Genomic DNA, 26,081 nt, shown 5'->3' on the forward strand with positions numbered 1-26,081 from the left:
TCATTTTGAATGGCTGCATAGTGTTCCATGGATGTACCATAATTTGCCTAACCAGCTCCCTGTTGTGGACTGTTTCAGTTGCTTAATAATAGTAATAATAATAATAATAGCTAAAAGTATTGGGGGTCCATTCACATAGCTTGTAAGCTGTATGTGCACTGTTGTGTCCAACATCACCACAATCCTGTGAATAGTACCTAGTCCTAGGTACTATAATCATCCCCATCTTACAGATGGAGCGATCGAGACTCAGAGGAGTTGAGGAACTTTCTTAAGCAACTTGCCCAAGGTCACGTGAGGCTTGCTGGAGGCAGAGACTGTAATGAACTGAGAGTTCTGGAGCGCGAAGCTATTCTGCCTCCAGTTTCTCTCTATTCACAGGAGCGAGTAGCCACATCTTGATTTTTTTCTTCTCCAAATATCATTTTGACAGACAAGGAAACTGAGGTCTGAAGTAATTTGGTCCAAGTCCCACAGCTGGGCAGTGACATATCCAGGAAGAGAGCCAGGCCTCCTGCCTGCTCGGTCAGGATGCTATCTGCTCCCCACTGCCCCACCCCCATACCACCTTTCTGCTTAGTCCTCTCCCTCCTCATTGCTCCCTCGGGATTCTCTGAAATCTTATGGTGGCCAAATATTGGCAGAGCAGTCCCTGAAAACATCTCTCCTCAACTGACTGCAGAGGCCGAAGCTGCGGGAGGGACAGACCGGGCAGCTTCTGCTGCATCTGGCCATTTCTATCCCAGCTTTGGGACAGTCGCCACCTGTGACTGCTTCTGCCCTTTAAGCACACCCCCACGTCATACCACATAGAGAGCCTTGGGGGACCCCAGCACTCTACTTGGGGAATTCCTTCCCTGCGCCTTCTACCCCAACCCCCACTGCCGCCCCTAACAGCTGCCCATCTGTCAGGAGCAGACCCCACCAGGTCCTCGAGAGCGGTCTTCTCAATCTGTATGCCACCAAGACACAGTGATGTATGCTGTTCACATGGGCTGGAGCCAAGAGAAGCTGGCTGTGGCTTATCGACAATCTCAGGGGTCCCTGGGGTGGCACGCCACACTTCCTCCCCCATTTAAGAAAACATCTAGGAATGCAAGTGATACAGAGGGAAGTTGTCGTGCACTCACAACCTTGACATTTCTGTTATTTAGTATGAAAAATACATTATTCGCCAGCTTTGTACTACATTAGTAGCAGCAAGTCACGGTGATGCGCGTGACACAACAGTACGAGCACCTAGTCTAAAATACATAGATGGCTTTGCACTGGTACCAAACATTCTTTTCTAAAATACCTGTAGCTGTGGACTATGTTTTTCAAGGCGCCTTTTGTTTAGAAGGTCAACTATGACCCAGCATTTTCACTTGCTGGTTTCTGCTCAGCAGCCCCAGCCTCTGCTTTGGAAATGCCCGCACTCTGCAACTTTCTTTCACCCTAACACCCTTCCTCCCAGAACAGAGTCACTGGGTCTGGGGGAAGAGAATCTTGCATCGCAGATGTGAACCTTCCCGACAGAACCTCCCGGCCCAGATCACATCTTCACTCCCTTCTCTGCCCCTTTCTTCCCACCCCACAACCCGCAGTCCCCCAGCCCTTAGCATGGGGTCCCCACAGACAGGACATGCACCTGTCCTCAGAATAAGGTGCATAGCCCCTGTGACTCCCAAAAGTACCATTAAGGGATTGGTTTTCCCTCTGCTGGTAATTTACAGCACTTGTGTTCCATAAAAAAAGTTAGTTTGAAGTGTTCTCTAACCAACTTAATTACCACAAGCCTCCTTCTGAAGAGCGTTCCAGCTACTTGAATATTAATCTGCAATTCAAAGAGTCCCAAGGCACAGATTGCAAGGTTTTGTACACTCAAGTAATTAAGGCCATAAGTAGACAGACTCCAAAGAACCAGGAATTTTCTCCCAGAATGCAAGTGGAAAGCTCCTATTACGAGCTTCAGGATACGTTGCTGTCCTTCCCACCAGCCTCCCAGCTCACCTGGCAGGGCAGGATGGGACAGGAGTTCAGGTTTTGCTATTTCCTGGGTTCTGGAAGAGGGGACAGAAAAAGCACGAGACTGCGAGTCCAGAGCTTATATTTTACCTTGGGCAAGTCACTGTACCTCCCTAGGTAAGAGTATCCTCACCTATAAAAGAAGGGAGTTAGACCAGACTGTAAGCCCTGTGGGGTAGGGATTGTGTATGTGCGCTCACGTGTATGAGTTTCTGTCTGTAACTTTATTTTCCTAAGATTGTCCCACGTATGGGCTTGATTATTACTTGAGGCTAAACTTTGCATAAGTTTCATGCTGATAACGAGATGTGTGAACTCTGCCGTCAGCGCGAGGAGGTAGCAGGGCTGGCAGAAGTGCCTGGTAGCTCACCTGTGCTGTCCCAGGAGCCTTCCAATATTAGCTCACTCAGTGCTGGCAGCATGGACCCCTCCACCCAAGGCAGATCAGAGCTGTGCAGCCATGGAATCAGAACCTAAATTAGACTTACTGACAGCCGTGCAGCCAAGAAGGAAAGAATACTAGATACAGACATACCTCGTTTTATGGCGCTTCGCTTTGTTGCACTTCACAGGTGTTGCGTGTTTTTAAAATTGAAGGCAAGACCCTCCACCAGCAAAAAGATAACGACTTGTTTTATTGTGATACTTGCTTTATTCGGATACTCGCTTTGTTGCGGTAGTCTGGAACAAAACCCTCAATATCTCCAAGGTCTGCGTGCAGTAGTAGATAGAAAGAACGTGGTGGTGTATACCCCTGGGGTGAGAAGAGTGAGGGCTTGTGTTGGCGTGCACAGCTGAATGTGCAGGATCTACTTCCCCTTCGTGCACAGTTTTCTCTTTCCTGGAGATTGGACAGGATGCCAGTAGGCTCTCTCCCATCCCTGGAGCCCACCTCTCCATGCTTACTGCTCTGGCCTTTAGAAAGGGCTTTTATATACACGTTATTTAATGTCATTCAGATATCTTAGTCCTGGGGTGTAGACGGGAACAAAAAGCAGAATGACAACAGCAATGAATTTTCCTATTGCAGATGCCAGCAGCAGGGAGAGAGCCAGGCCAGAGCCAGAGAGCTCAGCAGAGTCTGTCTGAGCTCTCCAGGGCCCCCCATGTACAGGCCATTCCCGTTTTGGGGCGCAGCCGCACATGCAGACAAGAGGGAAGGGAAGTCTGCTTACTCGCTGCACTTTGATGCCTGGCCCTTCCCATCAGCGAGGAAATGGAAATAAAAGCTGTTGGCTTGGCCCCCCCTCACTCCCTCAGACAGCTCCAGGCCAGCGTGGCTTTAGCACGGTGGGCTCAGAGAACCCAGGGGGAAGCCTGGTGCTTGGGGATGTAGGGCATTTTAGCCGGCAGGGGCCAAGTCCCATCCTTCATTTTAGACATGTGGAAGCTGAGGTCGTGCAGTTGAATAGGGGTAGAGCAGACTAGAAAACCCCAGTCTCTTGACTTTTGGCTCTGCATCTCTCCTCTGCTCCATCCTATCTCCTTTCTTGCCTCACAGTGATAAAATGGACATGTGGGTGTGTGACTTTTCTCCTCCTCTCTATTCCAATTACAAGGTCAGGCCTTAGATCTCCATTCTGCAGATGAATACTGACACTCAGAAACGTTAAATACCAACCACTGTACAATGCTATAGGTTAGCAAGCTCTTTGTTGCCCCCAAAGCTTCATTTTACTCTTATAACCGTCCCAGTGGACAGATTTTAGTATACTCTCCACCAGAGAAAGCTGAGTATTGGAGAAGTGAAGTGACTTTCCCAAAGTCACACAGCTAGGCGGTGGGTACATTGGATTTGTGCTCAGCTGCGCTCCACGATGTGAGCAGGTTCGTGGCAGAGCCAGGACTAGAATGTGGGCCTGACACTCAGCCCTCCTCAGTCTCCGTGAGACTGTCCCTCAGCTCACGGGCTGTGAATGACACCACACTATCTTTTCCACTTAGAGATGCTTCACTGCCCACCTCCACTCTGAAATGCTGTCATGTTTGCAAATGTCACCGTGCACCATCTGAAAATGTTTTCATTTACCCTCGGGGAAGCCAACTGGACAATTTTTGTCAAAACTTTCTCAAGCGTTCTCTCAGCTTATCTAAACCCCCTACACTCACTGCCTCCTTTGCTTCCCACCCTGATAGTTATTTCTACTTCATACTTACTGGAGCAGGAATCATAATTGTATGACCAATTAATGATCATATTGCACTTACGTGTTTTTGCAAGCATGTTTTCAAGCATCCTGTCACCTGCTGCAATGATCTCCACTTGACAGGTGAAGAAGAATCAGAGGCTCACTGTAGTGAAGGGATTTGCTCTGGGTCGTGCAGCCTTGTCAATGCCTGAGCTAGAACTTAATCCTACACTTTCTGGTTCCAGTTCTGTGTTTTTTTAGCATAAGGTTGGGAAAGAAGCAAATACTGGCAGAATGTGTGGGTGGGAGAAGAAGAGCAAGTACCAGAAACTCCTATAAGAAGGGTTTCTTCCTGTCATTTTGATCACCAAAATGTCCTGGAAGTTGAAGCATTAATTTGTGTATCAGAGTGACAAGAATGGAAGGAATTATTGTTCTGTTCTGCTTTCCACGGTGTGTTCAGAAGTTAATGGGTGTAGAATTCAGTACCAAGGACAGTGCCTCGGGCCCCGTAGCCCTGGCATTCTCAGACCTGAGAATTAGCTGGGTTCTCTGAGGTTGCAGAGTCCAACGTTCACCTTCTGTACAAACCACTTGCACAATATTTAGAGCCCATCAACGTCTGCTTGAATACCTCCTGCAGCGGGGGATCTTACCACTTCCAGATTCAGTCCTCTCCATTGACGTATGGTTTGCCCTTGGAGATGATGCTTCCTATTGCAAGTGGAAGAGGTCAAGGAGATGGTTACTGCTGAGAAGAGGGTCACCAAATTCTTTTTTAAATTATTAAACATTTGCGACATATAGAAAAATAAAGAAGATAATATGAAAAATACCCACCGCTCAGACTGAAAAAATCTTTAACATTCACTATATCTGTCTCAGATACTTTTAAAAAAAATGTTACAACAGTATTTGAAGCCCATTTTGTGCCTCTTCCTGATCTAATTCCCTCCCTCCCACTCTCCTCTCTCCCCAGGGGTTATATGTATGGTTGTTAAGACCTTGCAATCCAGAAAGTTATATTGAAGCCAAAAGGAGACCTCCTTTCCTTAGCCCCTCATTCAGCAGATGAGGAAACCAAGACCTAGAAGAATGACTTGACTTAAGATCTCAATGGTGGTCCTAAGCCTTTTCCTGGCCATTATCTTCTCTTTCATTTAATCCCAGTCTTTGAGGTGGGGTGGGCCATGGATTAATACGCTGTTTTATAGGCCTTTGGGTTGTACAACTGCCGTATTAGTTCACCGTCTCAACTCAGCGATATCAAGTCGCCCTCTGTTGCATGTGGAAATATCATGGAAATCATATTTAGAAGAATCCCTTGGATCACCCCATTTCCTATATGAGAAATTTGAGTCCTGATAAAGATAACTGAATAATACGGTAAATGAAAGTGAATTGCTTTATGGGGGTCTTATGGGATTGAGTGGAGCAGGACCTGGTGAAGGGGCAGGGCAAATAGCTTTGGCAAAGTGTGAGGCCCATGAAGGCAGGGTCTGCTGGGAACCTGGGCCTAAATGGAGGGCCTGGAGGGACTGGGCAGTAGGAAGGGTGAGCCTGCAGGTGCCAGGCCCCCGTGCGTCTGGACTTGAGCCTTAAGTCTCTGGGGAACAATTGGAAGGACCCTCCGTAGGACAGTGACCTCGTAGACTAGTGATTTGGAAGGTCACTCTGGAAGTTAGGCAGAGGTTGGTGGGAGGAAGAGACCAGAAGTGGGGCACTGGTTTGGACATTTGTTGCAACAAATTACAGCCACTCATGGCTGCTTTCTCCTGGTGCTGGTGGGTTACTTGGCAGATAACACAACTCTCCGGCCCTGATGGGTTGTGCTGGGCCACCTTCTCCTCCCCACCCTCCATTCAGCCACTCCCAGGGATAGAAAACTTGTTTGCATAAGATATGAGAAGAACATGGAAAATAAGGGAAACCACCATAACCCACTCTTACGTGACAGGGAAAAGGCAAGCAAAGGGGAGTGTTTTATACTATTCATGTATGGCTTGCAGCTATGGTTCAGCTCAGATGCTCTTGTAGAAGCCTCCCTGGGCCTCTGGAAACCTGCTCTAGGCTCAGTATCGCCACTGATTCGTCATGTGAGCTGGAACAAATCACTTTCCCTTTCTGGGCCCCTGATTCTTCACCTGCACGAGGGGAGACCTGGACTGGCGAATTGCTAAGGTGTCTGCAGTTCTAATACTTTGTAATGACATCACCGTCTTCACTCCCTGTGAGTCACCTATGGGATTCTTAACTCTGAGTCCTGCAAATAGTCTCCTTAGCCCTGGTCCTTCATAATCATAAATGCTAAATTCATTGTCCATCTGTCACATGCTTGGCACTGTGCTAAGCAGTGTGTAATCACATTTAATGACTACAACTAACCTCCCAGGTAGGTGCTATTATTTTCACTTTACAGATGGGGAAACTGAAGCACCAAAAGTTCTAGTAACTCTCCCAAGGTCACTCTATAGAACCAGGACTTGAACCCAGGTCTGTTGGCTTCCACAGCCATGCTCTGAATTCCTACACCTTAATGCCCAGCCCAAGCTCAGGCCCAGGCCGGACCCCATAGTAGCACCTTCCAACTTCTCCTTGGTCCGCATCCAACCATGAGGGAAAAACTTGTTGGGGGCTCTCCTGGGCTTTGTGAGTGACCAGACCCCACTCCTAACCCTACCTGGAGATCTCTGCTGAGGAGCCTGCCACCTGCTTGCTCATTTTAATAAGATCGTTCTCTCTCCCCTGAGCCTGAGTGATGACAGGTAGCCAGCTAGAACTAACAACAGTGTTAACTTTGCCTTGAAATCCTCCGTGAGCTCCCCAGCTGGAGACAGTTTGAGCTATGAGCTCATTAAGCAACAGAAGCCTGTCTCCCCACCGCCTAGATGCAAGCAAACCCTTAATAGAAGTGCTTTTTGCATTGAGTTGAAAAGAGTTGTGCTCACCCAGCCCCAAACAACTTGCTTTCAGTCCCCTTTCCACTCACCCCACCCCGTATTTAATTAGCTGCCAATTAGACATCCAGAGTTCCCTAGGCCCCTGCCAGCCCCGACCCTGAACAGGCAAGGACTACAGAGCTCTCAGCCCAGGTTCAAAGGCATTTTGATTGTGCGCCTGAGTTTATCCTGCTCCTTTCACTTGGGCCTGGCTTCCTTTGAAAGTGAAATGCTTTAAACGGAAAAGAAAAGAAAACCCCACACATTTAGGAGGCCCACTGGGACCCCCTTTGGCTCAAACATCCAGTTCAGAGGGCCTCCCTATATCCCGGCAGCTTCACTGAGTCCTCCCACCCCAAGCCCCTTGGGGTCCCAGCCATTGAGGGAGGGAGATGAGAGGGAAAGAAAGGCAGGACAGAGGAAAAGGGGGTGAGAGTGGGGAGAGAGGCAGCAGCAATGGAAATGGAGACAGGCAGAAAGAGATGCGGAGACATCTCCATCGTGTCCTCCCAGAGCAGGCTGCGCTGCTGAACGTCCTGCAGGCCCCAGGGAATCGGAGTGACAGCATCCTCTACTGGGCTCTGGAGTGCTGGGGCGTGCGGTCCGACGGGGTCCCTCTCATTGCAGCCTGGGACATTGTCACATTGTCCCTTCTTCCTCAGTTTCTAAGCACCTACATCATCCCTCTCTCCTCCCTTATACCAGCCAAACAGAGCAGCTGTGTACAGATGTGCAGGTTGTGCACTGCATAAAGCGGACAGAGAGAAACATGTGGGTGGCTGTGGGGACTCGCGCAGTCCCAGCGGGGCCTCCCCTACACACAGTCACCTGCACACACTGCCTAGAAGCTCTTCCCCATCCTGACTTCCTAGACATGCCCTGAGGTCCCTTCTCGTGTGAGCTCTCTGAGGCCAAATGTCTGTCCCCACCACTCCCCCCAGCTCTAACCCAGGTTAGAGACCCTAGAGACACTCGAACCAGACCCTCCTACCAGTAGCCTCCTACACACCTGTGATGACATTTCTGCTTCCAGGCCTTTGCTTGTGCTGCTCTCTCAAGCCTCCTCCCTCCTCTCCCTTGTACCTAAGTCCACTCTCCCTTCGGACCTAGCTTCTCCTTAACGCCTTCCCAGCCCCGGAGGCCACCCTTCTTCTGTGTATCTCAAGTTCACAGTGCCCTCACCCCTGCCTGGGCGTTAGTTCCTTGACTTTTACTGTGACTTTTCCTTTGTCTGTTTTTAAAAAATTATTTGTTTGTTTGGGGTTCTTTTTTAGTTACAGGTGACACTCAGTATTATTTTATCTTAGTTTCAGGTGCACAGCATAGTCCTTTGTGGTTTGTGTGTGTCACTGTGCCCGCTCCATCCCCATCCCCAGGTCATGAGGACCTGAGGCCAGGAGCCATCTTTATCCCCAGCCCCTTGGTCCACCCATTTCTTACGTAGAGTTTGTTGATGAATTATTCATTGAATCAACACACATGACGATTGAGCGCCACATACATACCAGACCGCATGTTAGGCACTGTGTATGCAGAGCGGAACGAAACAGACTTGGTTCCTGTAGCAGGCGCTGTTGATTCCCTAGACCACTCAGCGCTCACCTGTACACACCAAAGGTGCTTGCGACGAGCACCTGCCACTCTGCCGTGGGCAAGCGGAAGTACGGAGAGTGAATGCCCGCCCCAGCAGCCCTCAACCGGGGGCAGGACCGAGAGGCGAATGTGCCCTGGCTTCCTTGCCCCTGGATTGGGAAAACTCAAGGCAGTATTCTTCCTGGTCTCCCAGAGGCCCAGGTAGGTTAAGTCCTGTTGCCCTGTATCTCCCTCCCCTTACCCATGGAACCACCTCAAGGTCTGCTTCTGGGGAATTTCACACCAAGTCCCTCCCTGAAGAAGTTTATAACCAGGGATGATGATAATGACCTATTATTAAAGCAGCTAGTAAAGCAGCTACCTGAGTTTATCCTTGCACGTAACATGATGCCTTGATCGATGGCTTTGTTTATTTATTGATTTATCGCCACATTTTCTTGAATGGTTTGTTGAATAGTACTGAACACAAAGTATCCTTGAAGAAGATACTTTTGCACCGTGTACCCTGAGAGCCCTGTGTTATGGGTGAAATGAGGAAACTAAGCCTCACGGGGTGAGGTAGCATGCCCAAGGTCACACAGGTGGCAAGGGGCAGAGATGGATTTGAAGCCAATCTGTGTGATTCCAAAGCTCGGGGGCCTGACTCAGCAAAACAGCAGTAGGCACAATGAATTTAGAATAAGGTGGAGCGCAGAAAGATTCCTGAAAGCTTCTCTAAGGAGGAGGCATTGACTCTGTGCCTTCATGGATAAGGGAGATTTCAGGAGATGGAGAAGCCCCTCCCCTGTGTGGGGTTGTAGGCTCTTAAGGAGGGACTCCCACGTGGAAGACGAGGACAGTGCTGGAGGAGGCTGAGCACCCCCAGCAGGATAAAGTGTGCTGAGGCCACTCCTGCTGAGTATAACGCAGTCAATTCCCTCCCGAGTCCTAGACCACTAAGAGCTCACGGGACGTCCCAGAGCACAAATATGCACGTTCTGCCTGATGAAGCTGCCCACTGCTGCTGCCCGCGGCAGACCACGCCTGCGCTCATCAGAGATCCTGAGTCATTAACCCCGCCCCCTGTGCCCATGTCTTATTCCGCACTCGGTAAGACTGGGCAGTCAGCTTCCAGGGGGGCCCTGGCCTTCCCCACACCCCAAGGCTCTGCCTCACAGCTCTCAGTGGCACTAGGGGACCCACCCCTGCTATGACTGGCTCTTTCACCTCTATACCTTCTGGCAAACACAGCACCCGTGTTTAGAGATGGGTGAGACAGGCTTCAGGAGTCACTGCTTGGCACCCAGAGATGTAACTAATAAAGGGGACTATATTTAGCAAGGCCTCCACTTCTCCTAGAGGGGCCTGTAATTTATGAGATCTCAGCTTGTGTGCAACTGTCAGCACATTTTCTGAATCACCTGGATGCCGACGAGCGCTGAGCCCCGTCTGACTCCTCTCCTCACTCATGTCCCCTCCCTGGCTGTCTCCTGCCTGGCACGGGGCGGGGACATCTCACGGGCACCAGGCAGTGCTATGAACCAATCTGAACAGTGGAGGGACTCTCACGCTCGTGCTCTCCTTCTCGCTCCTTCTAAGCCGGGACAGCCTGGCCTACCTGGGATGACGGGTTGCAGAGAGGGACCGTGTACCTCCTCATCCAGGGTTTCAAGTCCTACCCACAGGGAAGTCCTGCTGTATTACTTTCATCGAATCATGATAGAACCCTTTGAGAGCTTTCCATTGCTCTTAAAATCCCAGCTCCATGCTGCAGCCACATGTGATCTGGCCCTGCCTACCTCATCTAGAGTCCTTTCCCTGTCTCATTGCTTTCACAGTGTTTCAGCTGTCTGCCCCCTGTCAGTGCCTTGACTCTGCTAGCCTTTCCCTACCTCAAAACGTTTATCCACACTCTTGCTTCTACCCGGAAAGCTCTTACTTCCTGCTCTTTCCATGTCTGCCTCCTTCCCATCCTTCAGCTCTCGGCATAAATCTCTCCGCCTCTTCCTTGACCTCCCAACTGAAAGGAAGCCCCTCTCATTGTTTTCTGTGAAGCTCTTATTTGTGCCTTCATATCCTTACTGTAACTTATATATTATACAAGAAAATGTATATTTAATTGTTAATTTATTCACTGGTTCAGCAAACATTTATTGAGCATCTACTATATGCTAAACATTGTTCTAGGCAATGAGGGTACAGCAGTGAATAAAACAAAACCCCTGCCCTCATGGAGCTGACATTCTAGTGAGAGTCCCAGACAATAAAGATGAAAATAAATATACAATTCAGTGATTACATGATATCAGATAGGATAAATTCTAGAAAGAAAAATTAAAGCCAGGGAGATGGGGGAGAGAACTTACAAAGGGTGGCCCAGGAAGGCTCTGAGGAGGTGCCATTTGAGCAGAGGCCAGAATAAAGGCCTTTATTCCTCATTGTCTCTCTACACTGCTGGACTGTTAGGCCCAGGAAGGTGCCACAGGTGGTTATGCCCTACTTGATCCCCAGTACTTAGCACATAGTAGGCATTTAATAAAGTCTCATGGCATTAATGAACAAATGGACAGCTAACCAGACCTCCTACTGCTGCAGCACCAGTGTCTTTCCTTGGCTTCATACTTAGCAGATCCCAGGAGCAGCAGGTCCCTGTCCTTTGATAATAACTCTGGGCAGTCAGCTTCCCAGAGTTCTCAGAGATCTTCCCTTCAGTAGACGGAAGGCCATTTGTCACTCACACTCAGGCTCGTCTCTCCAGAGACATCAGAGGTCCTCACTAAGCAGTGATGGATTGAGTGTCCTCTGACTGGCAGGTCCAGCTAGGAGCTACTCTCAACGTTCCTCCCTGTGCTGGAATGAATGGACCATGACTCAAATGACACAAATAGCAAGACAGAGTTGAGCAGGGGACCCCAAATACCAAAGAGATATGGCTTCCTGCTGATAAGTGGGCCCTGTGTTAAGAGACCCCACTGGGGAAGCAGTGCCATGGAGAATGGTGGGTGGATCAGCATACCTAGTCTTGACTCTCATACTGACTGGACTGGTGTGGCCCTGGGCAAGTTGCTTCACCTCTCTAGGCCTCAGTCTATCCATCTAAGCAATTTTTGCCAATTTTTGCTTTGATGACCTATAAGCGTAGAGGTGCTTTGGAAGGGCAAAAGTATACAGATAAACAGGTTTATTCCAAACAGCAAGTTAATTGTACAGGGATTTGGAAGAATGGTTGTATAAAGTGAGGTAAACCTGAATTTGTTGTCTTTGTTGTGAAAATTCTATTTATGCCTATAATTCAATGGGTGCCTGTGAGTAGAAATTCCGAGCACACACGTGGGTGACAAGATTCAACACTTTGCTTCCTCCTTTGGATGTACTGTTCTCTGCATCCCTGAGTCTTTGCCTCTCAGAGTTCTTCCAGCTGACTCAGCAAGCTCAGCATGTCTGAGATTGAAGAAATCTCAAGGATCACCTAGTGCTACCCTGTTTACTTTACAATGGGGAAACTGAGGTCCAAAGAGGGGATGTGATTTGCCTAAGGCCACACAGAAAGTCAGCAGAGGGACCTAGACGACTACCTGGTGGTAACTCCCAGGCGTGGCCAGAGGCAGGGATGGGATGGAGGGCTTCCCCGTGACTCTGGCAACATCTGGATGCTTTGCTCAGGCAAGATATTACCTATTTGTGTCTCAGTTTCCTCATCTGAAAGTGAAAGTTGTAGGATTGTTGGGAGAGTTAAATAAGACATGACTTGCAAAGAGCTCAGACAGCCCTTCATCTGTTCCAGCATGTTAGCTGCTGCTGTCCTGGACGTCAGAGCAGGCAGCAGCCACAGTCACTGTGATCAGTGCATGCCCTGCTCTATCTGTAATGTCACTCTCGGTTACAGTTTTCATTCCCAAGCTTCTATTCCTTTAGGCAGCACAGCAGCCTCTGGGAGTCCATAGGACTTCCCAAAGGACATGAAGAGGACAGAGATATCACCCAGACAGAGCTCCAGGAAAACCACCTGTAAACCTGCCTTGGTTGGCTCTTCATCCCTCCTGAGCTGTGCTCTAGCCCAGAGCCACTCAGCGTGGTCTATGGACTCAAAATCCAGGGGCTGTCACTGGCCAGCAGTGAGATGTCAGGCGTTGAGAGTAGACGTTTAGAAACTTATAGCAAGTTTGACATTGCTGTGACAGCCAAGACCATGATTGGTGGACACCTCTGCTGAACAGGGCACAGCCCAGTGTGGGTGTTGTGAGAGCCCCGTGGTGAGTGCCACGTGTGTGACCCACATACGCGTCGTACTCAGTCAGGACCAAGTTTGTGTCTGTGTTGGATTGGAAAACAAACACACACACACAAAACTGGTCCTTCCCCTCGGATAGTTTGAGAAGGAGTGATCTAGTCTTCCTTTAATGAAACAAACTCTTCCACCTGCTTCCCAGGCCCCCTGCAGCCAAGGCTGTGTGCACCCCACCCTCCAGCCTGCTCTGCACCCCGAATTTTCCCTCCCTTTCCTGTCTGCTCCACTCAAACTGTCTTCCCCTGCTTTCCCCTTGCTATTGAAATCATATCCCTCTTTCTAGAGCAAATCAAATCTCTTCGTGGGCAGATTAACGTTTTCCCCACTGTACCCCAGCACCCCTTTGCACTTCCCCTTCCAGCAAGCACATCTCCCAGTGTGTCTCCTGTGACCCACGGAGACCGTCCATGTGCCTGCGGCCCCTGAGGACCTACCAGGCCCACCCACCCTTTTAAGCCCCACCCAGTCTGGACCTTACAGCCAATCAATTCTCAGTAAATGTCAGCCAAGCTGATCCAAAGCACCAAGAGCACCAGTTGGCTCCAGGTACTACGTTAGCCGGAAAGACAAAGTGGCTCAGGTGTGAATCCCTTTCACTGGGACAATTGCAGTGTAAACCTTGCAGGGCAGCCCAAGGAGCCGGTGTGTCTGCTGGTGAGAACAGGCTTCCACGAGGCCTCTGGGGCGTGGCATTAACTCCCAGGAGGAGCGACTAGGGGGCTGGGTCCCAGGCTCATCCTGCCCCTGGCCCACAGCCTTCTTCTAGCTGACTCTAAACATGTCTCTTCAGGCTGCCAAGGCCCAAATTACCTCCACTTGCTTTACCGCGCTCTCTGGTGCCCGTGAACCGCTAAATGAGCTGCTGGAGCAGCTTCAGTACAACCCCCACCTCCCCGTTTCCTCCTTCCCACCTTGAGAAAGGCCCCAGCTTTGTCATGAACGGGGCAACAGGTGAGCCAGGCCTTAGTTCAGAAACGCTCTGTGGGCCCCCTCTGCATGGCCTCCACTTTTACTGCTTCTCTTTCTGCTTCCTGAGTAGTCTCTGGGGTTGGGGGGCTGGCCACGGTGCCAGACAGGAAGTTCCTTAAGAACCGAGACTCTGAGCACCACTTTTCCTGTTTCCCCATGGCCATCCATTGCAGTGCTGCGCTTTGAAGTGGCTGCTCAAGGAGTGATGGCTGAAGGACAAGAAATTGCTTTAAACTGCAGCAAGAAATTTCTCAGTTAGACCTATAGAAGAACTTTCTGACTGAGAGGAATTAAACACAGACTTTTGAAGGCAAACAGCATCTTAGAAATTAGGTTTTCACCCTCCACACTTTTAGCTGCTTAATCCTTTGTCCTTATGTGAGAACCCAGCAGAAAATTCAACAGCTCTAAAGCTGTAGAAATGGGGGAAAGGGATTTGAGAGCCCCTGTCATGGCCCGAACCCCCACACAAAGCACAGGACCTCTTTGGACTCCATAAGTCACAGCTTGACACCCATTCATCTGGGCTAATCCTGTCTCTTTGCCAAGGGGGATGCTGAGGGCTGGAAGGGTGGTATCTTGCCCAAGGCCCATGACAGAGCCCGAGAGAGGCTCTGTCCACCAGGCCAGACTTCACTGATTGAAGAAAGTCGAAGGGAGGTGGAATGATGGGAAACTGGTAGACAAGGCCGTGCAACGAGTTCACTCCTCACAGGAGCCGGCCTTGGACCCTATGACCTTCCCGCGTCCTTCTCTGCTTGGATTGTGAGTTCATTTCCCTTAGAGCCCACACCGGGGGTCTCCCTCCCACACTGGGCAGCTTCACCCAATTGCCTTTGACCCCCAACCTCCCCTCCTCTCCATCCGCAGCCTGGGGTTTGCTGGGAGCTTTGAAAGGGAAGTGATGGGGGCCCAGGCTGGGGAGGGCGGAGGAGGAGGCCCCTGGCAGGTGTGGCGTCTTTGCCGGCTGCCTTTGAAAGGCTCTTCCAAAGAGGTAATTCCTTTGTGCACAGACATGATTTATGAGGCTTTCTAGGCAAATTGTGGAGATAAATGGTCTTTGGGGCTGGGAAGCTTCAAAGGCAGTGATGCAGGCAGATCAGAGGGAGTTGGGCAGCCAGGAGCTAGGCCCTCATTAAAAGCCTGTTGCGGGAGAGGGTTGAGCAGAGCTGAGGACAGATTACCTTTTGCCGACCCCTGGGGCCATCTGGGGCAGCCCCCAGCTTATCCCTCACCATGGGCCTCTCTGACCCCATAGCTGAAGTGTACGAGACAAAAGTGCTGGGGTCCTTGAGGCGCGTTTGTCCCAGAGATGGGGGCAGCAGAGGGCAGAGGTGCTGAGAGTAGGGAGGGGTGATGATGAGTTCTGGCTTGGACTCTGAAAGGGCAAGCACCCTTGGAGGGCACGCCAGCCTCTCTGCTCAGCACGCCCAGAGACTTCAGCTTGGACCTGGCGTCTCACCCTCGCTGGCCTCTCACTAATAACCTGGACAGTCCCTTCCCTCTCTGGCCTCAATATCCTCTTCCACTCAAGGAGAGCCCAGGTATGAAAGAACTCCAGTGTTCCACCTCTGTGGTTTAAGGGCCTGGAGTTAAATGCCCCTCACTGAGAAATAGGCCAGAGATCACACTGTCTGTGAGATCACCGGCTGTGAGATCACAGGTCTGTGAGATCACCGGCAATCACCTACCCACACCTAAGCTGGGTTCCTTCCTCTGTCAAATGGGGAGAACTATAGCAATCCTGAGGACTCGTGACTTACATTGAACAAGTTAGGTACTTCAAAGTAACTAACACCTAGTTTTCTTCCCATAGCTGTCCATACAAAACTGTAGCATTCTACATGCGGAGCAGTCCCTGTGAAATTGATACGTTTGATAACTTTGACTTTCACACTCTCCCATCTCCTCTTTCCATAAGCAGGTTATCACACACACTCACACACCCTTCCTAATCTGGCTCCAAGATCTGCTAATTATCACTCAGATATTAACAGATAACTGGGTATTAACAGCTAACAATGCCTCATGATGTGACTGACAACATTCCCCCACACACACAAACGCACACGCACATCTACCCAAATATGGGATGATGTACATTTTAATAGCGGATTCCTGCAGACCCTGAGAAATGCAGTCCTGATGGTGGAATCCCAGGCGGACTCAGCGATATCTTAAAGCGGGGGCCCAGTGCGAGTTTCCAGATACATCCATCCACAGAGAGATGCTGGGCTCTGGTAAAATGGTGTTACTGAGTCTCCCCACTCCCTCCTGGTATTTTGGTGACGTAATGCCTGGTTAAAATGGGCTTGGCTGCCTGGAGCTATGGTCGAGGCTGCGGCGATGGAGATGAGGGAGGTCAGGAGTTGAAGCACTGACTGTGCTTAGGGCATGTTGAGGTACCCACTGGCTTAGTTCCCTCCTTCTGCCCTGCTCCCCCAAGACCCTGCCACCTCCCACGCCTCCTGACCCCTGACCTGAAAGAGGGGCACCCTTCCTCGTTGTAGCTGCCCCAGCAGCAGCGTCCCTACCACCCCTCCAGTCATCTCAGGTTTTGATGGGTCAATGTTTCCTATTTGTCTGTTTCTCAAACTGACGGTGGGCTTCTCAGGCCCTAGAACATAGTAGGTGCCACAATGGGATTTATAGATGATGGAATACAGAATTGTACACCTGAAATCTATGTAACTTTACTAACAATTGCCACCCCAATAAACTTTAATTAAAAAAATAAATACATAAAAACTTAAAAAAAAGAATATAGTAGGTTCTCGGTAATTGTTTGGCAAGGAAATAAATGAGCCTAACTCATCTCCTAAAAGCTGATGTGATGGAATGGAAAGAGCCTTAGATCAACATGGCCAGCGACTTTCAAATCTAGCTCTCCAGGGCATTAGCTGTGTGGCCACAGACCAGTCACTCAGCCTCTCTGAGCCAGTTTCCTGACCTGTAAAACATATGTGTGTTGAAGGAGGGAGGTAAATGAGGTGAACACTAACACCTAGGCGTAAAGAAACCAGTCTCTGACTCAACTCTTTTTTACATTCAGGGGCGCTTTTGCCCCCAAGAGGACATTTGTTAGTATCTGGAGACATTTTTTGTTGTCACAATTGTCGAGGTATGGTGCTCCTGGCATCTAGTAGGTGGAGGGCATGAATGCTGCTACAAATGCTGCAATGCACAGGACAGCCCTTGCAACAAAAAGTATTCTGGTCCAAAATGTTGATCACGCTGAGGTTTAGAAACCCGAATTTACTTATTTAATGTCTCTGAACATCAGTTTTCTCAGTGGAAAAATGGGGTAATCATTTTACCTTACATTGTTTGCTTCAAATCCTCTTTGGAACAAGGCTAAGTATAAATAAATGGCGTCGGGTTAGAAAGAGGATTAAAAGAAATCACCCAGGTGAGAACACAGCTCTCAGGGTTGGGGGTTCTTCCTGCTTCTGGGTGTGTACCCCTCCACCCCTGCCTCCCTAGCAGACTGTAGGCCAGGGAGGAGCTGCCCGCTTTCCATGCAGTCACTGTGAGTCCCGCCTCCCCTCTGAGGTCACAGGGAGATATAGATAGTATGGTTAAATAACACAGAGGAAGTAACAAGTGTAATAAATGGATCACTAAGTAACTAATGATACATCATTATAATCCTGTGCTGTCGGCATCTACTAGGCTTAGGGACTATGTCAGGAGATTTGGGTTTTAATCTATGGCACCTTGGTCTGTTAATATTTAATTCCAACAATCTAAGTGGTGGAAAGATAGGGAGCTGAGCGATGGCTCAGCTCAGTCTGGGTAACCACCTCAAATTTTTCTTTTCCACACAAGGACAAACATACCTCCTACCGCATCCCCTCTGGCCTGTTTCTCAAGGGGGAACATTTGGCAACAGAGCAGGAATCACACAAAATCTGCTTCTTTGTAAACTCAGGAGCAACCCCATAACCCATCAGTCAGCTCCCTTACTTCTTCTTGCGGTGGATGGGGGCATGGGGACCATAGGGAGCAGACTCGGGGACCATGGGCCATTCCTGGGAGGTGCTCTGACTGCATCAAGCCTTTCCATTGCTAAAGGGGAGCTGTGGGAGCATTAGCCCATAGTACAGGCTGGGGCAGCTCAAGGTTAGTGGATTCCAGGTTCTTTCCTACCCCTTGACCCAAAGGTCATTCTTCCTCTTTGCTGACTCTCGGGATTTCTGTCTGTGGAATGAGAGGAACCATCCATCTTTCCCACCCCCCCCTCATCCTGCTGCCCATCCCCTGAGAGGACCAGTGAGAATGCAGATCACCAGGATGATGGTAGTTCTCACCGGCTGAGCTTTTCAAAAGGACCTATACTTGGGCCACACCACATCAGCATTATTACATCAGAATGTCCAGGAGTGAAGCCCCGGCATAAGTGTTGTTTACAGCCTCCAGGGGAATGCGATGAGCAGCTAGGCTGAGAACCACCGTCTGAGGAAGCCACTCCCCATGAGCAGCTGGGAGGAGGCTCTCTGGTTGCTGGAGAAGAACTAAGCACCCTCGTCAGCACTGCGGACGGTGAATCCTGTGCCCAGCTCTGGGCTGGATGCTGGGTGAGACTATGCGTCCTGTAAACAAGGGCACACCCCAGCTCCCCCACTACAACCCACAGGGACTCCAAGGCTAACGGAGGAGACTGGACGCAAGACACCTGAACCTGCTTGTATGGAAGCGGTGACAAAAATCAATGGCCAGCCGAGCTGTTATTCCTAATAGAGAAAGTTAATAAAGACATAAATACCCAGTAGTGCCTTTAATAAACGACCTTCGGGGACTCAAAAAGATACCTGCACACCGATGTTCAAAGCAGCATTATTCACAATAGCCAAAAGGTGGAAACAACCCAGGTGTCCATCAAGAGATGAATGAATAAACAAAATGTGGCCTATTTATATTCAGCCGTAAGAAGGAACCAAGTACATGCTACATGCTGTACTAAAAGCAAAGTACAAAATACATGCTACAAGATGATAAACCTTGAAAACATTATGTTAAATGAAAGAAGCCAATCACAAAAGATTAATATTATATGATTCCACTTATATGAAATATCCAGAATGGGCAAATTCATAGAGACAGAAAGTAGATTAGATATTACCAGAAGGGAGGAAGGAATGGGGAGTTATTGCTTAATGGTTCCAGAGTTCCTGTTTGGGGTGATAAACAAGTTTTAGAAGTGGTGGTGATAGTTGCCCAACACTGTGAATGTAATGAAAGCCCCTGAATTAATTGTACACTTAAAAATGATTAAAATGGCAAACTGTATGTTATACACATTTTATCACACAGAGTTCTAAATAAATAAATTTTCTTAACTGAAGAGAATAAAATTATGGGAAATTGGGCCAGTCATGGAAAACCTGGGACCTACGACCACCATTCACACATAAACCAATCCCTGGGTAAGGCACTTATGAAAAATGAGCCTCTGCTTTCTCATCTCTTTGTGAATTATCCAAAGTGGCTGTTTAAGCCCAGGCCAGCTGCCAAAGTCCACGTCATCTCTTTTATCAACACTAGACCACATCCAATAGTACAGCAGGGGTTAGGAGCTCAGACACTCAGTCACTCCCTAGCTGTGTAACCTTGGATAAGCTATTTAACCTCACCGAGCCTCTGTTTTCTGATCTGTGAAATGGGCATAATAATGGCACCCACTGCAAATGGGTTGTTGTGAGAATTAAATGAGAAAATGTACTTTGTGCCTTTATCTCATAGCCTGGCACATGTTAACTGCTCAGTCAACTGTAGTCACAAATTTAAAAGCATGTCTCTGGAGAAGGGAATGATGAAGCCACCCCGCTTCATGGGGAGCCCAGGAGCACACTAGTCCTGAGCCCCAAAGTCTGAATAGGTCAGCAGGGACATGTACTGGCTGGTGACGTGGTCAGCTGAAGGGAACAGAACAAGCCAGGCCACACACTTCTGGGTGCCACGTCAGCCCTCAGTAGCTGCCCAGAGAAAATCCATGCACTTGAAAAATCAGCCAAAGCTAAATATAATTAGGAAGGAGCATTTTGATGACAGGAAAAAAAAAAATGTGTGAGAGGGTGACGTTTTAAGGCCAAATTGGGAAGAGTGTGTGATTATCTGTGAAAGAATACAAAGTCCTGTTATAATTTTAATGATGATAGTTTTTCTTCACCTTCAACAGAGTAGATAATTGACTCACTGCAGCTCTGCCTCATTTCTGTCATTACTGGGGAATGAGGTGTTTTTAAGTGGATTTTCTAGATAACTGAAGCTTATCCCTGGGAACCATAATTTTTTTTAATTTAATCACTCCGGCGGAGGGCGGGGACTGTCTGGGGAATGGAATACACACTTCAGAATATTCTGAACTGAATGTAACCTCTTCCCATCAGTTTGGATATGAGGGGCTATGTGCCCCTATATTCATGGCTACAAGTTGCTTTGCTTTCTAGTCTACAATGTTTTCTGCTTGTTTCCATGGTTTCCTATTGAGATGTAGTACTCTTGCAACTTAATTTTTTAAGAGGCCTGTAAAATACACATATGTGCATGTAGACACAAACATATACATGCGTGTATGCACACACACCCCCGTCTGTGGGCTGACAACCCAGATTGTCAGGCTTAATAGAACTGTGTTTGCATGCGCTGCTCTAATGCCCTGAACTGCCCTTATGCTTGCATCTTCGCGGTGTTCCATAAATGCTGCTCCCCTGGCCCTGTCCCCAGCAGACTGTACCCTCTAAGAGGGCAGGACATTTTCTGGCACTGTCAGGTACTTGCTAAATGTTTGTCGAATGGCGTAGAAGAATGAAAGCCCCCAATGTTAGTGCGTCCATCAGTGGTAAGTGAATGGGTTTTGAATGCCCCCTTGGATGTCCCTTAGACACCTCAACCTCAGTGACCAAAATTAACCTCTTTCTCCTTCCCCCAATATTTTTTTCCCCTTGCGCGTCCTATAAGGAATGTGGCACCAATGTCCACCCAGCAACCTACGCCAGAGCTGGAATGACATCCTTTCTCCCTTCTCTTCCTTCCCTCAGCACTCTATCAATCACTAAATCCTTGCTGCTTCTACCTAATAAATGCAGCTGGAATCTGTCCCCTTCTGTCCGTTCCAAATGCTGTGAGTCCCTTCGTCAAGGCCTCCGCCATCTCTCTCCCATTGTAACGGCCGGTCCCCTGCCTCCGCTCTCACTCCATCTGGCCAGCCCACAAATCTGTTCTCACCAGAGCTCTCGCTACAGCCACACCTGACCACGTCCGTCCTCTGCTTAGAACACCTTCCGAGCTTTCCGGCCCTTGTATGAAGTGCACACCCCTGCACGTGGCTCCCAGAGCCCTTGGACCCCGTGCAGGAATCTGCCTCACCTTAATGTCTACACTCCAGACACACGTACCTTTTCCTCTCAGCTGTCATACTTTCCCCACTTCCAAGCTTTTGCATTTATTACTTCCTCTGCCCACATGCATTCCCCACGTGCACCCCTCCTCCAGGCCACGCTGTGTTTATCTGCCCAAAACCCCCAGTCTGGGTTCAGACTCACCTGTGTCTCTCTAATGCCCTGAATGACCCCTATTGGAGCCCTTCCACCATATCCCTCAATGCTGTTCCAGCAGCCCTGTCCCCAATGGACTGTAGACTCCAAGGTTGCAGGAGGCTTTCACGCACTAGCAGGTATTTGGTAAATGTTTGTTGAAAGGACAAGTAAAAGAAAGTGAGCACCCAAGTGTCACTGCATGGACTTCGTGACAATGTTTCAGCTCCCATATCAGAGGTATAGTTTTGCCTCCTACTGGGTTTTGGCTGTGCCGGAGAGAACAGAGGCCACTGCTGATGAGCGAAGCATAACTGTATGCCCTGGGGTGCACCAAAGACAAACTGGCTTTGGACTCCGGCAGTTAGGTGCAGAGCCGAGGTCCGAGGATGGTAACGAGGGCCCTGACAGGGAGGGGAATCCCCTGTTCTGGATCCTGGGGTTGTTCACAGTGAGAGGAGAGAAGACATGGCGTCTCTTGTGCTTTGCTGCTGCCACCTTGTCCCCAATGGCACCTCTAAGTTTCTCTCCTCAGAATCATCACTCGGAAAGTGTCACATTTACCTACAATAGAGAGAGGCGGAGCCAGGAGACCTAGGAGACCGAGGCTGCTCTTGACTATGACCTTGGACATTCCCTTAACACCTCTGACCCCTTTTTCCCCATCTGTAAAATGGAAAAATAATAAAACCTAACTTACAGGGTTTTAAATGTCACAAGTGAGCATTTCAAATGTGGTTGTTAACATTATTATTACAATGGAGTCACCTCATATGTACATTACACTTATGCAAATTCAACTATATGTGCTTGGCAACAACAAGAGCTAGAGAAATGACACAGGAGGTAATTCTGCTAGTCTTTCCACTCACTGAGTATATGTCCCAAAGAGAGTGAGATGGGAGACGGCAGACTGCTGGGTATTCTGTCACTCTGTCCTGTGCTCCTCTTTCAGTGTGAATGGAGGTTGTGACTATCACTGGAGTCGATTTTTTAATTGAGGTATAATTGATATATAACATTATATTAGTCTCAGGTGCACAACATAATGATTCAACGTTTGTATACATTGTGAAGCGATCACCACAATAAGACTAGTTAACATCATCACCATACATAGTTACAAATTCTTTTTCTTGTGATGAGAACTTTTAAGATCTACTCTTAGCAACTTTCAAACATATAATACGGTATTATTAACTATAGTCATCAAGCTGTACATGACACCCCCATGACTTATTTATAATGGGAAGTTTGTACCTTTTGACCACATGTGCCCATTTTGCCTACCCACCCCCACCCCCACCCCACCTCTGGCAACCACCAAACTTCTCTGTATCTATGAGTTCGGCTTTTGTTTGTTAGATTCCACATATAAGTGAGATCATACAGTATTTATCTTTCCCTGACTTATTTCACTTAGCATAGTACCCTCAAGGTCCATCCGTGTTATCACAAATGGCAAGATTTCCTTCTTTGTTGTGGCTGACCAATATTCCATTGTATATATAATACCACATTTTCTATCATTCATCTGTCTATGGACATTTAGGTTGCTTCAAGTCTTGGCTATTGTAAATAAGGCTGCAGGGAACGTGGGGGTGCAGATGTCTTCTTGAGTTAGTGTTTTCGCTTCTTTCAGGTAAATACCCAGAACTAGAATTTCTGGTGCATGTGGTAGTTCTAATTTTAATTTTTTGAGGAACCTCCATACTGTTTTCCATAGTGGCTGCACCTGTTTACATTCCCACCAATACACAAGAGTCCCTTTTTTTCTACATCCTCGCCAACATTTGTTATTTCTCATCTTTTTTATAATAACCATTCTAACAGGTGTGAGGTGATATCTCCTTGTGGTTTTGATTTGCGTTTCCCTGATGATAAGTGACGTTGAGCACGTTTTCACGTACCTGTTGTCCATCTGTATGTCTTCTTTGTAAAAATGTCTATTTAGATTTTCTGCCCATTTTTTAATCAGATTGGGTTGTTTTTCTTTGTTTTTTGTTTTTTTGTTTTTGTTTTGCTTCAATTTGTTTGTAATTCTCTATATATTTTGGATATGAACCCCTTGTCAGATATATGATTTGACTTACAAATGTTTTCTCCCATTTGATCAATTGCCTTTTCACTTTGTTGATGGTTTCCTTTGCTATGCAGAAGCTTTTTAGTTTGATGGAATCCCATTTGTTTATCATTGCTGTTGCTGCCTTTGCTGGGTTAAATCTAAAATATCATTTACCAAGACTGATGGTAAGGAGCTTATCCACCCATGTTTTCTTCTAGGAATTTTATGGTTTCAAGTCTTATATTCAAATCTTTAATCCATTTTGAGTTAATTTTGGGATATGGTATAGACATTATTTTGCATATAGCTGTCCAGTTTTTCTAGCACCATTTATTAAAGAGACTGTCCTTTCCCCATTGTGTATTCTTGGCTCCTTTGTTGTAAATTAATTGACTGTATGCACATGGGTTTATTTCTGAGCTCACTATTCTATTCCCTTGATCTCTGTGTCTGTTTTTATGCCAATACCATACTGTTTTGATTACCATAGCTTTGTAACATAGTGTGAAATCAGGAAACATATGCCTCCAGCTTTGTTCTTCTTTCTCAAAATTGCTTTGGTTATTAGACTTGATTTTTGCATTACTCACTGTAGTACCAGGTGGAAAATTCAGGGTTATGCTCACTCATAATTTGGCAGCTCGGTTCGTGTGTGTGAATGTTTGAGGCACAGATGAAGACAGGTGAAAGCAAAATAGGGTGATTAGGATCCTGGGCCTTGGGTGGTTCCATGTACTAAAGGATGACGGACAGTCTCCCTGACACTGATCACGTGACCCTAGTCCACAAGTGGGAGGTACATGCAGCGAGCTGGTGGGGCTCATGGAGTGACTCCTCCATCACCCTTGTAGTCTCCACAGATCCACTCACTGGCTTCACTGGAACTTTGTACTCTTGTACACGCGTAACACTTGAGTGCCACTATCTCTGTTCACACTGAGCCTGCCCCAATTACACCTTCCCTGGTCCCACTCACCTGCCCTCTTTCCTCTCTGAGTGTCTAAACCCTAGAATCACTGGGGCACAAAGGCCAATTAATCATCTCCTTGTCTCCAGGCAGTAGGGTGACCAGCCCTTCCAGTTTGCCCAGGACTGAGGGAGCTCTCAGAATGCAAGACTTTCCATGCTAAAACTGGGACAGTTGGTCACGTGATAGGCAGGCAAGTGAACCATTTTTTGCAGCCCATGTCAGATACCTTCTCTTCTAGGAAGGCTTGCCTGGTGTCCTTAGCTAGGAGCAATCTTTCTCTCCAGTATACATCTCCTAGGACATTAGTTGTGTCTGTCCATGCCTGAATTCCACACCCAGCCCTACTCCAGGATTCGGATGAGTGAGGCCTGAGTTTGAGGACATCTTGCTGTTGTGTGTCCTGTATGCATCAGGTGAGGGTCAGACTGGGACGGGACAGCAGGCTGATGCCCTACCTGGCGCTCTGCCATTCAGCCCCTTTCCACAGCTGTAGAGTATGCGTTTCTGCAAAGGTATCACTCTGAAACATTTAATTACATACAAAGATCTTGAAGGCTGTCTGTCACCTTCTTTTTCCTGATTCTTCTGAAATTGGCTACTTGGAAAGTAATGAAATTGAACTGAAGATGAAGCAACGGGGGGGGGGGGAAGGGGGCGGAGATGTAGGCATTACTGAAAGGGAGAAGCAACAGGAGGGAGAGACAGGAACGGGTGGCAGAAAACTGGAGCAAGGGGAGGGACAGAGTTAGAAGACACGTTCAAGGAGAGTGAATGAGGTGCAAGAGGTGAGAAAACTAATGAGTTTCTGGATGAGAGGGAAATAGTTGGGAAAGATAGAGAATGGGAGCTGGGCTGGGCTGGGCTGGGCTGGGCTGGGCTGGGCTGGGCTGGGGAGGTACCAAGGAAGGGAGTAGGGCCACAGAGAAGAGGAGTGGCAGACCCAAAGCAAAAGGTCCTGGCTGAGAGGAATAGAGACAGCCAACCAAGAAGAGTTTAACAAAGGCAGAGGGAAGTAAACAGCTGGCAGGTCCAGAATTTCAATACAGGAGAGGGGACTTTGGGAGGCATTGGTTGGAATAGAACTGCCCCAGTTGGGAGCTGCGTTGAAGAAACAAGCTTCTTAGCTTGTACGGTTATTTGGAGGCTTAGCAGAAGAGCTGGTGGAGGTTAGGAGGCGCCAACACTCCCACCCAGATACGCTTACTACTTCCTGTCCAAGGAAGAGCCATGCGGATACAGAAAGCCACTTGGGCATGGGTTCCCCACCCCCACCCCAAGCAGAGTGCTTGGGTCCCTCAGCCCTGACTGGCTCCTCTCTTTCAGGCTGTGACAGCGACCACTGGGGCCCCCATTGCAGCAACCGGTGTCAGTGCCAGAACGGTGCCCTGTGCAATCCCATCACCGGCGCCTGCGTGTGCGCCGCCGGCTTCCGCGGTTGGCGCTGCGAGGAGCTCTGCGCGCCAGGTACCCACGGCAAGGGCTGTCAGCTGCAGTGCCAGTGCCTGCACGGCGCCAGCTGCGACCCCCGCACCGGCGAGTGTCTCTGCGCACCTGGTTACACCGGCGTCTAGTGAGTAAAACGAACAAGATGCGTGGAGGGGTGGGGC

At 48.5% G+C, this 26,081-nt stretch overlaps 1 protein-coding gene across 9 annotated transcripts in view; it reads left to right on the forward strand.

Annotated features, from left to right (window-relative positions):
* The window catches only part of MEGF11 (multiple EGF like domains 11), a 342,599-nt gene that overhangs the window by 234,401 nt on the left and 82,117 nt on the right, over positions 1-26,081 (forward strand). For all 9 annotated transcript variants that reach the window (XR_004423155.1, XM_033107352.1, XM_033107351.1 and 6 more), the window contains one exon: positions 25,798-26,044. Coding sequence is in view for 8 of the 9 variants with exons in the window: in XM_033107352.1 (XP_032963243.1) it covers positions 25,798-26,044 (247 nt within the window). In the remaining variant the exon portion in view is untranslated. The remainder of the gene's footprint in view (positions 1-25,797; positions 26,045-26,081) is intronic.

This window comes from Rhinolophus ferrumequinum, chromosome 6 (assembly GCF_004115265.2).
Source record: "Rhinolophus ferrumequinum isolate MPI-CBG mRhiFer1 chromosome 6, mRhiFer1_v1.p, whole genome shotgun sequence".
NCBI lineage: Eukaryota > Metazoa > Chordata > Mammalia > Chiroptera > Rhinolophidae > Rhinolophus > Rhinolophus ferrumequinum.